This window comes from Maylandia zebra, linkage group LG15 (assembly GCF_041146795.1).
Source record: "Maylandia zebra isolate NMK-2024a linkage group LG15, Mzebra_GT3a, whole genome shotgun sequence".
Lineage (NCBI taxonomy): Eukaryota > Metazoa > Chordata > Actinopteri > Cichliformes > Cichlidae > Maylandia > Maylandia zebra.
This window is the reverse complement of record NC_135181.1, coordinates 17144021-17162603: the sequence shown is the minus strand read 5'-3', so window position 1 is coordinate 17162603 and position 18583 is coordinate 17144021. Positions and strand designations below refer to the sequence as shown.

General features: G+C 40.9%; 1 protein-coding gene across 1 annotated transcript; it reads right to left on the bottom strand.

Annotated features, from left to right (window-relative positions):
- Positions 1 to 322: 322 nt before the first annotated feature.
- LOC101481638 (hepatic sodium/bile acid cotransporter) lies at positions 323 to 9637 on the bottom strand. Its single transcript, XM_004550529.2, has 8 exons — positions 9561 to 9637; positions 7144 to 7350; positions 6969 to 7055; positions 6473 to 6585; positions 4006 to 4210; positions 3123 to 3301; positions 2803 to 3002; positions 323 to 1920 (listed from the first exon to the last, which is right to left on the bottom strand). Exons 2-8 carry the CDS (start codon positions 7330 to 7332, stop codon positions 1859 to 1861), a joined length of 1035 nt encoding a protein of 344 aa, XP_004550586.1. The 5' UTR covers positions 7333 to 7350; positions 9561 to 9637; the 3' UTR covers positions 323 to 1858.
- Between the last annotated feature and the right edge of the window lie 8946 nt (positions 9638 to 18583).

The following is an 18583-nucleotide window of genomic DNA, read 5'->3' as shown; positions in this document are numbered from 1 at the left end:
CAAAATCAGTTTGAATAAGAGTAAACATTTACTCGCCAAGTCAGTGTATCAGGTAAAGATCCACAGCAATGACAACAATAATATCTTGAGCTGACGCTTTTCCAGGTTTGCTCAACATATTCCATAACAAATTCTGGCACCATGAACATGCGAACTGATCCGAGAGGGAGGAGGACGGTAGTCACGTGGCATTTTCAAAACACATCTTTCATCCTTCCGCACTGAGAAGCAAAACTTCCATCTTACTTAGTTTTTCTAAGTTAAGACAACTCAAATAAATTGAGTTGATCAGCGTGTTTGCATTAAAAGTACTGTTAACTTATTTAAATCGAGTTCTAATAACAAATTGATAAAAACTAAGTTCAGCCTTTTTAATATTTTTAATTAAACACAATATTACATTTTACAGTGCACGATGCCCAGCTGGAAACACTTCAGCTACCCGAGATTCACCGAATTTACAGAAAATGTTACATTTTTGTGATTTATATCGTTATTGGACGATAGATGTTTTATATCGGGATATGAGATTTTGGTCATATCGCACAGCCCTACTCTGAGGGGGGTTAGTGAAGTGGCAGTTGCCCACTCTGCCGCCCTCACCATCCGCTGCAGTTTTCTCTTGTCCTCCACTTTTTTTTTTTTAATTTGCCAAAGATTTCTGACAAATATTTTGTACATTGCTGGTATTACAGTTAATAAAACTCATACACTTGAGGTATTATAGTGAATATTCAATGTAGAAAATGAGTCACCTTGAATCACCTCCCCTCCAGCAGGCCAGAAAAAGCAGTCCTGCATCCAGTTTTGCTGTCTTGATGTCTCTCATATTCTTCTATCACCGTTTCTTTTAAGTTGCAGACATGACAGTCCAACGACAGGCCACCCTGTTTTATGTGAAGCATGAAGCCAGTGATAACAAGTAATAAGAAGTTGATAACTGGGGATTTTAACCTGAACCTGCTTCATGGTGCAGCTCTCAGGTCTCTCTTGAAAATGTGTTTAACATCAGTGAGACCTTTTCTCAACTATTACCCAATAAGCTCCTCTAAATTAAGAAATTCGTTTCCTTGCCTTCCTTATACACATACTCTATGATACCTGTGTCACACCACAGCATCATCCTGTCCAAGGACAGTGATGGGTTCTGTAGCTGTCCTCTTCCTTCTGAAGCTGATCACAATCTCTCTGGTCTTATTTACATTCAGCAGATGATTCATCACAAACCACTCTGCAAAATCATCAATCATCAAATTGCAATCACATTATGCAATGGAAAAACATGTGTTAGTTTACTGATGATAACTGATTATTTCTTGTTGAACTTGTTGAGCTTTTTCCAAGGATCTAAAGAAAGAGATTCTTCCACTGTAAGAAGTCCAAGTTGTTTTTTGTTTTCCAGCTTACGAAGACGGCCCTCTTGGTGACAATAAAAGCTCTGAATGGACTAGCAGCAGCACATGTTTGCAATTATAATGTTGCAATCACATATGTTCATGCTTTTTATGGCCATAGTTACGACTGACTAAAGGATGCTGTTCCTTCTTGCATTATATTGCGTGGCTGTGCTTTTATTTGGGATTCATGTGTAGATTGCAGACTTTTAAATGTAGTCTTCAAATGAGTTTGTAAAAATACATTTTTGTACATGAAGATTTTATTTTCAGTCAAAACTATGATGATGTTTGCATGGTGTAGAAAGACAATAGACTTAACCAATAAAAAACTGAAGTTTCTAATGCACTTAGAGGTTTCAGATCACAATACAGTATAAAAATCAAGACCAGCTATACGGCTGTGCATTTTTCTGTTTGTTTAGTCAGCTGTAGGCTGTACAATACATGGGTGGTGATTGAGGTCACACAGTCCCCTCAGTCGTCTCTTTCAGCTCCTCTTCAGTGACCGCAGGCTGGTAAGTCTCTGTGAGTCAAATAAGCAGATCCATTATAAACACAAACCGAGATCTTGCACAAAAGTTGATCAACTTGTGGTGAAATATGAAACTCTGTGGTCTGGATATTCATCTACATAAAAAATAGGCCAATTTTGACACATGGAAGCAGAAAAAAGCACCAACAGTGTTTAAGAGAGCTACTTCATGCTGGCTGACAGGACAGAAAAATTATATTTGTGCTTTACTGTAATGAGAAGTCAAAAAGTATGTTGTGGAAAAAAGTCCAGCTTTCCCTTGCGCTACACATCAAAAAGTATTTTTAACACTATTCTTCCAATTTTTAAAAAACACAAATGCAAGGCTTTACTGTTTGTATTAGAGCCTTCATACCTTATATTTTTAGTGACATTGTTTTTTTGTTTTTTTAAGGTGAAAAGTCTTGTTTCAGTGTTTCAGCATGACTAAAGTATAAACTGGTCCTTCCCAACATTTACAACAGCCTTTGTTTTAAAAACTAACAAAAGTTATTCTAAGATCTCATACTTGTAATTCAGACTCCAGTCTGTTTTATATTTAATATCTTTAGTTCAGATGAATAACAAGGAAATTATATACAGTAGAATAAACACCCCTCTATGTTCTATGTACCTTTATAAAAGGTCAGTTTTGATGCTATTAAATGAGGAAACAAATGAGGGTATGTCATTAGAGGTTCAAGATTGGTCTCTATAACCTACAAAATAAAAGCTTACATCAAATCTGCCTTGCTTAGATTAATGCCCACTAACAACTGTTATTAATCATCAACACTATAAAGGGTCAAGGCTGAACTTATTCTTGTTTACTCTCCCTGTTTGTTCCCCATGTTTTTTCTTGTGTCATAAAAGGCCTTAGATAACCTGATGTACCTTTCTCCTTTTTCGTGAACCTTCGGTAGCACCTGAACAGCACAACGAGCACCAATGCCTCCGTCACCTGAAAAGACCCATAGATCATTGGGAACAGAAACAGAGGGCCTATCACTTCCTGGGGGAAAGCTATCTTCAATATGGTGATGCACAGCTGGATGTTCTGACAGCCTGTTTCCACAGAAACGGTCCTCCGCTCCCTGGTGACAGACACACATGTTCATGAGTCATGAATATAAACAGAAAGGCTCATAATTCTTTCATCTTTGATGTGACTGCCTTGACTTGACTCGATGACTGAATTAAGCCAAAGAACCTACGACTGGCTGAGTCTGAAGATCGCAGAGAGGACATATCCAAAGGAGTAGCCTATCAAAGGCATGAGAGCAGCGATGGCCAAGAGCGGAGGAGACAGCACAGTCAGCATGACTCTTCCGATTCCAATGTTGGTTAAGGTGACGATCACCACAATAAAAATCATCATTATAATTAGGCCTACCTGCAAACAGCAGGACACGAAACAAATCAACTCCATAGCAATTTGACAGTTGACTGACAAGCATTTTAAGGCAAAATGAGGCGTATTCCCTTTTACTTCATAACAAATGTGGCAGATAAAACATTGTGAGCTGAACTTGTATTTGACCACAGTAGTAAACAGTTAAGGTAATTACTTTTTTTAAATTAAAGCTGAAAGTCTGACTTGAGTCACAACTTGATTGCTTGATTTAAAACCCACCATGATTGTGTACAGATGCAAAACTACAAAAAATGACTGTTGAAAAACTTAAGGACCTGACTCTGTTGTCAACAGATCCAATAAAAAGATCAAAACCAAAAATAAGCCGATCCAGTAACAAATAGTGAAGCCTGATTTCTGATTTCGAAGTGATACAGAGATCCTTTACCATCCAAAAACCAGAACACCATTCTCTAAACCATGTACTGGTTCACATTGACCTAGTTACCTATATACCACCCTGGTCCAAAGAACTCTTTAGGACTCACTGGGTAGTCATGTGATGTGAGAAAAATGAGAAAGATTCATTTAAAACATGTGACACACAAAATCAAACACTTGATTGATGTAAGAAAGTTTTGACTGATGATGTACTGATAAACATCTCTGTGCCAGTTAATCAACACTGTTTATCAGTTCTAGTGATCTGTCCAACCTTCAGACTCTTGTGAGTATGCACAGACCTTTGTGATGATCTTTGAGTACTGCGGCCTGTAGGTATTGATGATGATGCCAATGCCGCACGGCACCAGGATCATGACCAGTGATACGATAATTTCAACATAAGGGACAGCGTTCTGCAGGTCGGAGAAACCCTGACAGTAGAGGTAGAGCAGGAGAGGCATCATACCAAGAGCCAGCAACGTTGAGCAAGAGGTCATCACGATGCTGAAGGAAAAAGATAAGCGTGAGACCATGACAGCTTTTATCTTTTTGTAGCACCATAATGCTCAAAATTTCCTTCTCAGCATTATGTTGACAAAATGCATTCAAAATTTATCATAGTGTGAGACACTTCATAAACACAACACGAACAGGTTGCACAAATTCTGACTGTTCCAGAGGTTAAATACATTCTGTTTATATAGTGCCAAATCACAACAACAGTTACCTCAAGGTGCTTTATTTTGCAAGGTAAAGACCCTGCAATCAGATGACCCCCTATGAGCCAATGAAGAGAAACCAATGTGGAAGAAATATACTGTCTCTTTCTAAACTGCAGAAAGACTATATTTCTGTCTCAGATGTGTTTACATACAACATAAATAATGTGTATTCAGTATCAGTATTCTGAGGTTAAGCCAAGCAATGAGAAGAAAAAAATAATTAATATGAACAACAACAAGAAATAGTAGAAGAAGAATATTTGTGCAGCCATGTGTACATTACTTAGGGTTTCAAGGCAAAAAGGCAACAAAAATCCACTGCGAAACATTCCCGTTTTACCAGAAATTGAATGCTCTGGACTTTAATTCCCCTTTACAAAAAGTGAATTGAAAATTGAAAATATTATAATCTAGATGAGGTAAAATTTGACTGAAGAAAAGCAGTTTTTACAAATAGCAAGCAAGAGCCCAGTGGAAAGACTTCATATCATACTGAGTGTTTCTTCAGTCACATTTCTCACTCATTATGTGTTAATATACCTCTCTGCACTGAATCATACTTATTATTAATCTTTGGCTCTCTTCCAGAACATGTCTTATCCTGTCTTCCTTCTCTCACCCCAATTGGTCCCAGCAGATGTCCCCCCTCCCTGAGCCTGGTTCTGCTGGAGGTTTCTTCCTGTTAAAAGGGAGTTTTTCCTTCCCACTGTCACCAAAGTGCTTTCTCATAGGGATCAAATGATTCTTGGGTTTTTCTCTGTATGTATTATTGTACAGTCTACCTTACAATATAAAGCACCTTGACGTGACTGTTGTTGTGATTTGGCACATAAATAGAATTGAATTGAATTGAATTGAATATCATGTCTAAATTAAGCAGCAAGGTCTCTAGAAGCCAAGAGCAGTCCTTATGTTAATTGTTAAGATCGCAGAGTGGATGTTCCTCTTATTTCTACATGCTATCAAAAGCACAGTCCAGTTTTCCCACTTTTCCTCTTGTGAGCAGCTCACCGTTTGGGAGCCTCATGCATTACTTCCAAAACCCTGCCTAACTGGAAATTCCTCATATCCTGCCGAAACATTGCTTGTGTTATTTTTGCTGGTTTGGGAGCCCATGACATGCTTGCCAACTAATTGTTACAAGGTTGGCTGCTACACTGTGTTATGCAACTCTAGTACATGCCATTACGCTCTTGTTAACATTCCTTTGTTGATCAGAGTTCCTGTTTTGTCAGTGGTCTTTTTCTTGTTCCCAAATGAAACAAAAACAAAAATTCTAATTCATAAAACATTAGTGGGGTTGTGTGAGATAACGATGTTCTTCCAGGCACTTGGTTATATAACAAGATAACAAGCTTGTAGTGACTGAAACAATCTGCATTCTTTGCCCTCATTGCCCACAGTCTGTCCTCACTGATCATGTTTAAGAGCAACAGGCCAAACGAGGTCCTCACATATCAGATAAAGGAGGACTGTCTCGAAGCCTAAAGTAACCACCTGTTGCTTCATAAGGGAGAGATAAGAGACGAGGTGAAAGGCTAGCCGAGTGAAAGTATAACGCCTAGGTGTCGCTTTGTTATGATAAAATGTTGATGATCTGTAAGACATTCATTTCTAATAACGTGTATCACTGCTTTTCAGACTGCAAGGTGTATTATGATTATCAGCGGTACGATAACAAGACGGATGAGGTTGCTTAACTTAAAAAAAAAACAGTTTATTGCATATCTTTTCCCAGAACTGAATTTAAATAAACACAAACGGTTTCAGGTTTGTGTCTTTAACTTGTGTGATATTTAAAGTTGTTTCAAAGAAAATTAAACCATCTGGATTCGGAGGTGTCAGAAGAAGATACCTAAAAAATGTGAGATTTTAACAGCAAACCATTTAGGAATGCACTTCCTCCCGCAGTAAGGGGTTTTGAATTTTACAAATAAAATAAAGACTAATAATCTCTAAGGATTTATGTCTTTGTGCGTTTGATCGTTTAAAAAAAACCCAATGCATTAACAGTTTTGTAGCTAAATATTTTCTGTTTGTGTACCTGAGGTTCATGTCGCCCTGAAGAGCCAAAGCCAGGATGTTGGAGAGAGCTCCTCCGGGACAGCAGCCACAGATCAGAATCACCACAGCTGCTATTTCAGCCAACTTAAACAGCTGTAACGCAATAATCATAGTAACCTCATATGCAAAAGCAACAAAAGCAAGATCTCATAATGACACAAATGTGCACTAAGAATACCTTTAGCATTTTCTTTAATTACTTTTTTTAATTACTGATGATTCCTCTGCAGTTAATGTCATAGTTCATGAATAAATTCTTAATCAGTGAACAGATTAAATGACCATTTTATATATTCAGAAAAAAACAGAAAATACTTTATTTTACTGTTTTAGCGCTACTAACATTAGAAATGACAATTAAAAATGAAGTAAAGAAAAAACAGGAACACAAATATTTTCCAGTACAAACATATTATGCCTACTGCCTTTCTTACTGTAGTGTTTATACTCTTATTTCACTTTGCATCAGTACCAACCTTAGCTAAGAAAAAAGCTGTGAGAGGCATTATGCCATACTGAGCCACGACTGCGATAGCCACCCCCTTAGGTTTTCTCATATGATGCTGGAAACAGAAGAAGAAAAGTTCACATTAGCATAAGATTGTCTCCTTACATTTAGCTCACATATGAAACTGAACTTGCTGTAGTCACCTTGATCTTGGACACCTCCATGGTGCATCCCAGTGAAACCATGGTCACAAATAAGACAATTATCATAATTATGTTGATGGTTTTGTCCATTACTGGTGACATGGTAGGCATGTAACTGGAGGTGCTGTTTGCATTTGTGTTGTTGAGCCACGGATCTGGATCGGAGATAATATCCACTGTGTGGTCCATGGTGCCTTCAAATCAGAGCTGTGAGTGGAAAATCAAATGATAGAGCAGGCTGACTTTTGCAGGCTCATTCAAAGAATTTTGTATCCTGAGGACAGAAGAGGTGCATTAAATTTCAGTCAGTGTGACTGTTCTAATATTTATGGTGCATTTGGTTGGAATTGTAGCTGTTTTAACCGTGAGTCTTGCACAATGGATTTGGTGTTGTGTGCAATGCAGTCCGTGACAGTTAACTTTGGCTTTTTGCAGGTTTTGCAGTTGGTACTATGTTTGCTGCTCATTAGGCCAGAGTGATGCACTGTGAAGCAAAATAAAGTCAGGTCAATGAATGAGCAACTTTAACCTCCAAATGTATGGAGGTTAAGGTTTAACAAGTTGAACGTGTCAGATTGCTAATGATATGTATATTGGCATATTTATTACCAAGATTAACAACTGCCTTATTTGCAGGACCTGCATTTTTATTTTCAATGTTTTTCCATGAAAGGTTTGTTCTGTTTAGCATTCATTCTGTTCAATTTCAGTGACAGAAGAGTGAAATGAAGCATTAAACACATCTGTGTGGTCTCAGTCATCCAGGTCATTATAACCTTGAGAGCTTAAAATAAGCGGTAACCGGCCTTCTTTAAGTTTGTGAGGATGTTTCACTTCTCATCCAAGAGGCTTCTTCAGTTCTAAAGCCCAAAGGAGGATAGGCCCAGGTATTAATCTCCTAATGTAGGTTTTCCTATTTAGGGGTGGTCATTGACCTACTAGTAATCATGTGGATCATCACATGAGCCAAGGTGTGAAACAAGGCATGGCTCATTAAAATGCTAGAGGGTTAAGGGTGAAACCAGACTTTGCCCCACCCTATCATGTGACTTCTTGAGATCACTAGAGGCTAGGTGTGAGTGGAAAAGGTTCGCAAGATTGTATCGTAGATGGCTGATAGCTGTTGTCATAAGACAATGTCTCTGTTCAGCGATGGTCAGTCACAGTGGATGTAAACAGCCTCCATTACTCCTCTTAGAAACCATTGATGCTTTCAGCCCTGAATATGAACACTGTCATCTTTAAAGGAGTATCCTTTGTCCATCAAACACTCTGTTGTATGTGAGCATACACAGAGATTGAAGCAAAAACAAACCTTAATAATTACAATGGAATTCAAGTTCTCTAATTGGATAATTTTAAGTTTTATTGAGCTAGTTAATGCAGAGAAATCCTCGATAGGTTGAAGCTGCTTTATGGTGCACTCCTCTTGAAAAAGGTGTTTAATATCAGTTAGTTTTGTTCACTTAAATAAAATATATGAAAATAAATTATAAAACTAGATCAGAGAGTCAAATAAAGGGGTCTCATTCCTCACTGAATCGCTCTTAACGGTTTCTACTTTGTTTGCTTTCCCAGAAAGCTCGATGTTGTGTGGACCTGAGATAAGTTCCCTGTTTTGAGATAGTAGTTGTACAGGTCATAGTACACATTATATGGGCCTGAGACCATTTAATGTAATCATTACATGTGCTGTAGATGTTCAGACTTTGAAACTCCTTTGAATTCCCTTACTGTGTTTGAGGTAATGCTGCTGCAGCCTACACACCTTATACCATCCTGTTTTTATAGCACACACAGTGCTGCATACACAGTCATATAAAATGACTTATTTTGTGTTTACAAGAAGAGGAAGGAGTTTAAAGTCATTTAAAAGTACAGTGCTTGACATTTAACCAAAAACACTTGGATAAAACGTGTTTAACATGGCATAGTTAGCTAAACAAAGCATATGTCTCGCTGAAAGTCACTTAAATCTAGTTAATCTGTGCATTAATGCACAACAACATGCAGCATTTGCTTGTTTCAAACCTCAAACTCCAGCATGCCTCCATCTCCATGTGACAACCACATCCTCCCTGCTGGCATGCTCACATGCTGTGTGCACACAAATTACTTTCACAAGATTGCACATCTCTGTTTTCTGCTCATATAAACAAGAACATGTTTGGGGAAAAAAAAACCCTACAGCACAGCAAAGCTCCATAAAGGTGTCAAGCATTACTTTTTGACTGTGCTGAAGGTGAAAATTGCACACCTAAATATAGAGGTCAGTCTGCAGAAAGTAGGAAAAAGAAGAAATTAGGAAAATTCTCAAGATGATTTCCAAGAAATGAACAGCTGCAGTTTTAAATTGAATATACATATATATATATATATATATATATATATATTGCTGTATTCAGTGCTTTCTTTACCTTCTGGGACAGATTCTTCCTTTCCTCGTCTCTCGTCTCTTTGTCATTAAATCAACTCTTTTGTGTTGACACTCCTGTTATCTGTAACAAATGACACATGGAGGCTTCTGTTTGCGCAGAGGTGCCATCTAGTGCACAGCTGACTACAGCACTTTAAGAGAAAACAATCTCCTCTGGGAGTTTCTGTAATGAAAAACGATAAGAAACAAACAAACAAAAAAAGACTGAACTATTAACGAATAACTTTCTCTAACTTTAGAAAATCAAAAGGTGTCCATGTATTGTTTTTGTGGGTCCTTGCTGATCTGATTCATTCTTTGAATGAATCAGATCAGCAAGATAATATTCTTTGATAAGATTCTTTGAATCTTATCTGATTCAAAGAATGAATCCGATAAGAACGCATTGTGTCTTTGACAGTGAACATCTGTGAAGAAGTCAGCACTGTGGAATTCCTCGAAGAGTCCCCAAAGATGTTTTCTGCGTATCCTGTTGATTAGCTGTAATTGAAGGAACAAGGGGGTTGCATTTTGAACAAATATCCAGAAAAAGACATGCCTGTGTGAGGCTTTGCTTGTAGATGAAAAATAATGCACCAAAAATGGTCATTTAGTGCTTAAAATTTTAGAATTACTGACAAATATTTGAGGCAGAAAGGGATGGGGCAGTGGTTTGTAGGGTTTGGCCTGTTGAGCTGTTGTAGTTGTTGTAGTTGAAGGAAAGCCCAACACCAAGACATTCAGAGATGAGAGCCGAGACATGTAATCTCTCTCTTCTGGGCCTGCTCAGGGACCTCCACCTGGGGGGACATGCCTCACCCAGTAGGCATCCCTGTCAGCTACCAGCTACTTTTAAGCTCTCTCGTCACCAGGACAGACTGGTATAGGTCGTGTCCAAATTCATGGGCTGCATCCTCCTGAGGCTGCATTTGTAGGCCGATTATGCCACAGCAACGCGACGACGGCTGTCCAAATTCGTAGACTCCTCCGAATGCAGCCGAAAAATGCGTCCTCCTTTTCCCAGAATTTGAAGGATGGGTCGGGTGTATCCTTCATGGCCCACCATATCCCAGAACTCATAGCGCGGCCCAGCCAATTCCAGTTTTGAACAATGCGGCTGCTACTAATATTACTCTTATTACTCTTTCTGGGTCACAAAATAAACTTTTAACATATTTTCAGGCGAGAATGTAGCTGTGTAAACTTCAAATATCTGCTCAGTTTATGAAGATATCGCATATTTGCAAAAGTGCTCTGACATTTTCGGAGACGTCTGTTATCCGCCAGCTCGATAGCTAGCCGGGAGCTCGAGGGTCACTAGAGCTGCCGAGAACGGCACAACTCCCGGCACATCATTTTCAGATCACCGCAGACTTCCGCTACTCAGGTTAAACGTAAACTTAGACAACCTAAAAATGTTATTGTTTGGCTTTTTTCAGTGTTTTATTTGTTCATGAGTGAATCAGTTTGGCTGAGATTAAAGTTGTTAGATTAGATTAGATAAAATAAAACTTAATTATCCCTCGGGTGGTTTTCACACAGCTGAATAAACATCAAATAGAAAACTGATTAAACAGAAGTGTGAGACAGTCGAGAATTTACACCAGTGTCCTGTTATATTTTAGATAGCAAAGAGCAGACGGCTGAGTTGATTAAACTCCACCAAGACAGCGGTGACACAAATCTGAAGGTTAGACTGTCCAATTTCACAGCCGTTTACTTCCGGCCTACCCGACCATCTGAGGACCCGGCCCACGTAGACCGTGAGAGCCGGGTCCTCAGGAGGATGCAGCCCATGAATTTGGACACAACTATAGTGTCCACATCACTGCAGTCACAGCACCACTCCGTCTGTTGATCTCCCGCTCCCCTCTCACCTCACCCGTGAGCAAGACCCCGAGATACTTAAACTCCTCCACTTGGAGCAGTAACTCATCCCTGACCTGAAGTGGGCACTCCACCCTTTTCCAGATGAGGACCGTGGCTTCAGACTTGGAGGTGCTGATTCTCATTCCCAGCGCTTTGAACCTCTCAAGTGCGAGCTGGCTTCATCAGGTGGTGTCTTGCCTTGGGCAAGACACGTTACCCTACCGCCTACTGGTGTTGGCCAGAGGGGCCGATGGCGCGATATGGCAGCCTCGCTTCTGTCAGTCTGCCCCAGGGCAGCTGCGGCTACAACCGTAGCTGCCTCCACCAGTGTGTGAATGTGAGAGTGAATGAATAGTGGCATTGTAAAGCGCTTTGGGTGCCTTAAAAAGCGCTATATAAATCCAATCCATTATTATTATCTAGTGCACAACTGACTTCAGCACCTCAAGAGGTGAAGCTCATCCAGGAGCTTCTGCAATGGAAATGTAAAAAATAAAAAATAAATCTGAATGAACTGGTAACTAATAACTTCCTCTAACTTTATGAAGTCAAAAAGTGTCTTTGTTTTTTTTTTGTGTGTCCTTGCTGGCTTAGCCCTTTAAAGCAAGAGGCATTGTGTCTTTGAAGATGAACATCTGTGAAAGAGTTGACATTGTGGAAATCCCTGAGGAAGATTCCCAAAGATGTTTTCTGTTTGCCCCGTTGGTTATGGACCACAATGAGTCACAGAGTATAAATAAAAAAAAGAATTTGCAGCCCTTTGTCTGAACACAATGCTGTAATCACAGAAACACCATCTTAACATATCCAGGGGGTTGCATATTTAAAAACAAATTTCAACAGATGACGAGTGGCTGAACAAACATACAGAAAGAAGAGGTCTCTGCTTTTAGATGAGGAATGATGCACCCGAAATGGGCTTTTAATGCTTAAAATGTCAGAATTTATCAAAAGTAGAACATTAAAAATACAAACAGATGATTCAGTCATTAGGAGTCTGCAGTCTTGCTTTATTGCTAAAAATACTTGCAATGATACCTTTTTGCCTGCTGGTTTGCCAGCAGATTAGCATCTGCCAGGTACAAACTCCACACATGATCACAAGTTATGTACAGCTGACAGATTGTTACCTGAATACTGATGCCAAGTTCCTCACTGGCTTTCAAGAGCTCATAATTCCATGCCAAAAATGATAGAAGTAGCTCTGAAATGACAACAGTACATCCTGCTTTATGCTTTAAGATGTTTTTTGGTTATAGTTGTGATAAAGATGAGTTTCCAGATGGGCGTGAGGTTCTGGGGGCGCTCCGTCTCTGGGCTGGGACCCGGACCGGGCCTCCGGGGCTTGGGTCCTGGTTGGTGTGTTGCCGGGGTTGTGGGCGGGTGGGTGCATGGGGGCCCAGCCCTGGAGCAGGGTGCCGCCGGTGCATCGAGCCACCTGGGGGGCTCTTCAACTGGTGGGGGAGATTGTCACATCTTGCAGGAGCTTTCCTCTCCTCAGGAGCTCCCTCTGCAGGAGGGGGAGATACAGGAGAGGTGGAGGAAGATCTCAGCCTGGGTGTTTATTGTCTTATGTAGTCTGGAAGATGAGTGGATGGTGGGGTGGGTGCAGTTTTCTCTGTGGTGGGGTTGGGTGGACTGTCCCGGGCTCTGTGGGGCCGGGCGGCGCTGCTGCACTGGGCCCCGGTCTGGATGGGCCTGGGCCCCCTTTCCCTGGCGGGTCGCGGAGTGTGGGGGTGCCTACTGGGGTCAGCGGGGGAGCTGGCCCCAGGGAGGGGTCACTTGCCCCTCCCTTCCTTCCCTCCCCATCTCCAGCTGCCTCCCTCTTCCCGCTCCACCACAACCACCCACACATGCAGGGTCTTGGAGTAGGGGTATGTCACCAGGGTGCAGAGGAGGCTACCCCCCCCTCTGTCCCCTTCTGGCTGCCTCTGCCTCAATTTTATCCCACAACTTAGACATTCACATTACTCACACTCTCATTACACATACATATAGGATCTTGGGGGTGGGCACGATACACGGAGTCCAAAGTACCATCAGGGTGTACACCCCACCCCTGGCGTCGTTGCCCACCTCTCAATGTTAAATACACGTAGACATTGAGGGCTAGCAGGAGGGACCATGCGCTTACCTGCTGCTCCTTGGCAGGTAGCTCCAAGCCCTCCTGGGTTTTAAATGCACCTTAGAACACACATGCATCAACATTACAATGAGCGGGTGGAGGGAGGTTCGGAGTCTTCTCTCACCCCCGTTCTCTGCGACCTGCTGGAGCAGGGGGGCTAGGACTAGGAGGAGGAGTTGGCCGTCCGACTGCGGTCTGGAGTGTGGAGCCTTCCTGCTGCTGCGGAGTCGGGGCGGTCTGCCTCCCCCCACCGCAGGGAAAAGGGAAACACCACCTGGGTCTGGGTGCAGTTCCCCCCTCCAGGGGCGGGGGCACCTAGACCCGGTTTGTAGAGTACGCTTGGGGAGTGTGATCGTGTGTACAACGTCTCTTTATGTCTGTCTCCACGTTGGTTGAGTGTGGAGTAAGTGCATATGAGAGCATGAGGGTGGGAATGGATGTTTGTATCTGTGTGTGCCTGTATGTCTGTGTCTATATGTCAGGTTGGGTGTCAGGCGCCACCTCTCTGGGGACATCTTAGGCCCTCCAAGGTTTGGAGGCCTATCTCCCCCTACCACCACTTCCCCTGCCAGTGGCGGACCCCCTCAGACATCGGTGCGTTGGTGCTTCTTTGTGTCCGGGGATGGGCGTCCAGGTACACACCGGCTCACTCCTTGGCGGCCGCTTATCGGGGCCTGGAGCCTGGGGCTCGCTCGGGGCACTTCGGAGGTGGGATGCCCCCGGCCTCTCGGCCTGGGGCTCGGTCACTCAGGCGCAGCTGGCTGCCGGCGGAGCTCACGGGCGCGTCACTGCAACTCCCCCTGGCTTCTGCTCCGCGGCTGCTGAGTGAGCCCTCATCTGGGACTCTCCTCAGCTCTTTCCGGGACAGTGGCGCAGCTGCCCCTCTGTTGGTCTTCCTTGGTCTCTTGTGTTCTGGGGGCCTCTGGATGTCTGGAGTTTTGAGCTCCTCCACACCTGCTTCATGCCCTGGAGGACGGGGCTGTGGCCCCCCCACACCCTCTAGCAGATTATTACATGAAGGAACCTTTTAAAAAACAAAAAACAAGCGCGTCCATGCTCACAGGTGTACACACGGGTGATCACACCCACAAACTACACCCTTTTTGGCTCCTACCTCAAAGCACACTGTGTTCTGTTGATCTTATGTGCTGCACAATAATGTTTAACATTTAGTATTTACTGTCATATTCCCATATATCATTGTGATGTTGTTTATTCTATTACTCTTGTTCTCTTCTGCTTGCTTTCTTTTTTCTTTCTCAGCAGGTGACCCAGGTGATTGATATATGCATTTTTTTTTCTCTGCCCGTTCTGTTGGTTTTTGTCTTTTGCCCTTCTCCCCCGTCCCTCTTCTCAGCTGTTTCTCTTTCCCTCTTTCTTTCTCCCCTTCTTTCCCCCAGTCAAGTCTGTCCCGTATTCAGTAAGTGAAAATAGAGTGAACGATAAAGGGTGAATCGGGTGGACCATTGCGGCAAGGCTGGGATGGTCGGTTTGGTGGGGTGGATCCGTTGGGCATCTTTCTTTGCCTTTGGACGGCAGTTCTGAGGGCGGGGGAGCCAAACGGGACAGGCCAAAAAAAAAAAAAAAAAAAAAAAAAAAAAAGACAATACCAGATATATGACCCTGAAAATTTTTTCATCTAGTAGAACTCTTTCAAACACACTTGTGTCCCTTTGGAGTCATAAATTGAACATAAATTTACAGAAACCATTAATGTCTCCTCTGATTTAAAATAAATAAAACACTACTAGGAGTAACTGTGACAACCACAAAAAAATAAAAAAATAAAATAAATAAAATAAAAAAAAGATGAGTTTCCACTGTTGCCGATGGACTTGTGGGAAGCATGTGGAGTAGCTCTATTTATTTGAAAAGAAGAAGATACACACATAAACACAAAAGTAGCTTATAAAGTGGTGTGGGCTGAGATTTTGGTATAATACATTAACATTTAGCTTATTTAGTTCATTTAGTGTATTTTTATATAGCATTAGCCCTGTGTCTGGCGGGATACATTCGGGTGTATCCGGCCTCCTGCTTTATGGAAGCTAGAATAGACTCCCACTCCCCATGACCTTGAACCGGATAAGCGGAAGAGAATGGGTGGATGGCATTTGCATTTATTATCAAAATAACTTCTAAACAGCAACAACTACAACAGATCAACAGGCCAAACACTACAGGCCTATTGTGTCAATTGTGTCAGCTTTTACGCTGTGAGAATCACGTCCTTCCCTTAACCCTGCATGACCAGTTGTTTATGAAGAAAACAGAAAAATCATAACAAAAGCATTTAAAATGTAGATAGAATAGAGATACATTCAATCTGAGTCAAGACACTAATAAAATTTTTCAAATATGTATATAGAACAAATTTCATATATATAATGATGTTTAAGTAAAACACGTGGACCCCGTGAGATACTGTATATACAGGTGCTTCTTTAGACACAGTAATCCAAGGTACTGGATGTCGTGCAAATAAAAAAGAAAGTCTGGAGAACAGTAATACTCCATTGAAGCAAATTGGCAAGATGTCCCAGTATGACGCAGAAAGAGCAGAGATTGGCATTTCCAAAAAAGTCAACACCATTTACTGTAAATCACTTGAAGGGATCTACAGCTGACATACAGCACAGACTGCATTCTGTTGTGAGACAGGCACAGTGAGTCATAACGTACCTGCTTGAAAGATAAAAATGCTAATTAGTATCACTGAAGAAACGGCCTCTGTTTTGGTTACTGTTGCAAAAAACAGAATAATTATCTTTATTCTGTTTTTTGCAGCACACAAGTCCTATCTCGCTACTATAACATGATGCACAGCATTAAATTTAATTGTAATTTGAATATTTGAAAAGTATGTCGACATCCAGCCAAATAAAAATATATAATAAATTGTGGCACTAGAGCCTAACATGGTACAAACTTTTTTTAATATCATGTAATTTTAATCATTTGCCACATTTCCAAAGCATGTTGTTATCCAATAATGAGGACCGCAAAAACAGCAAATTCTTATAAATAATTGCAATGCTAATTATTGATCAAAGGCTTTCTACATAATGAGGGAAACTGTGATAATGTGAAATAACTGTCCTTTTTCGAAATGGCGAACACAATGTTCCTATTAAATTTACACTGGTGGTACTACAGCCTGAATTCCAAAAAGAGTTGGGATGCTGTATAAAATGCAAAGAAACCCAGAATACAATAATCTGCAAAAACCCATAAACCGATATTTTATTCACAACACGACATGGAAAATATATCACATTTAAACTGAGACATTTTATTATTTCATGAAAAATACTACCACATTTTAAATTTGATGGCAGCAAAGCATCTCAAAAATGTTTGGATGTGTACTACAAGAATCCAAAAACAACATTGCCAATGTTTACCCAAAAGAGTACAAGACTAACGGCTATGAATGTGTGAATATGATGCAAAAATGTTTTCCAAATAAAAAAACGTGGACACCATGTCCTCTCAACTAAAGAGAAGAAAGACCATCTAATTTGTTATCAGTGCTCAGTTCAAGAGCCCGTATCTCTGATGGTATGGGGGTACATTAATGCCTATGAAATTGGAATTGGAAACAGAAAATCAGAATATGCAATCATAAATAACATTTAGGTAGAAAACATGGAGAAAACATTGAACATGAGATGAATGCTCTTGTGCAGTCCTGAGTATCTCAATTATTTCAATAGCACACAATATATTTAATCTTAACATCATATTATTGTAATAATAACTTATATTTGTATATCTATTGAAAAATAGTTCAAATAAACAAAAATACATAAAGAAAATAGGGCTGGAGGGACAGAAACAGCCCCATAACTGAGGACCATAGCATGTGAGACTGTGTATATGGGTGCAGCAGGTCAGAGAAGTACTAAGGGGCTCGTAACTGAATCATTGGATCATAATTATTATTTCACACTTTATTGCTGCAGCTGTTGATGATTTAATTACAATCCTACTTTTTCCTTCCATGTGCTCATCCAACAGTGCTGGGCATTGCAATTGACAGCACTCTCTTCCAGTTTGTATTTATCATAAAAATTGATAACCCACGCACTTTGATATACTAATTAGTGCTGCGCAGTTGAGATAAACATGCTTATCTCTCTGTGGATGACATTACTTACTCTTATTTATTTACTTTTATCTTTTTTCTTTTGAGGGGGGGGGGGGGGGTTCAGGAAATGAGTTTGGATTATTTTTAAGTACAGTCACGCTTCATATTACATTAGTATACTGTATTTCATTTGCTCCATTTAGATTAACACTGATAATGTATAGTTAACTGATTTATTGATAAAAGTTTACAAGAATAATCTACAGTAATATCATCTAAGACAGTTTAAGGATGTAGTGAAACTTTTCTAGCATTTATCTGGCACTGCAGTGCTTCCCCCCCCCCCCCCCCCCCCTTCCTCCTTTTCATAAGTGATGCACCAACAACAATGGCAAGAAGGACAAAAAAAATCTCTAATGGTGTCTGCATACTGGGGCTCTTCCAGTATGCCAGTACGCTGCAAGGGGACAAAAGGAGGGCATTTTAATGGTTTAGCAGGCCAATCTTGTAAGGACACGGGGGGGAGGGGACAGATCTGGACAGATCATCTTTTCTAGCTGTAATTACAGCCAAGTCTTCTTTATACCTGGATTTTAATAGTTTTTTCTTCTTCTATAGTTAATCAGTGTCTCTACCTTCCTGCAGCCTGAACACTGTGAACTGTAATGGTGCTCCACACTTCATAACTCAGCTCAGGCCTGTGAGAAACAGTATTAAGGGTGTGGTGAGACAGCAGAAAATTTTGACTTTTGCTATATCTACTTCATCATCTTATTATTCTATAACATAACCCATCCCTCGAGGTAATTTAAATTCAATTTTGGTGCACATACACAGCTTGATGGCTTCTTGCTGTCATGCATGAAGACGGAGAGGCTTCACTGCAGCAGATGCATTATTAAAGCCTGGCCTTATTGTGTTGTCTTCTATTAAAAACAGG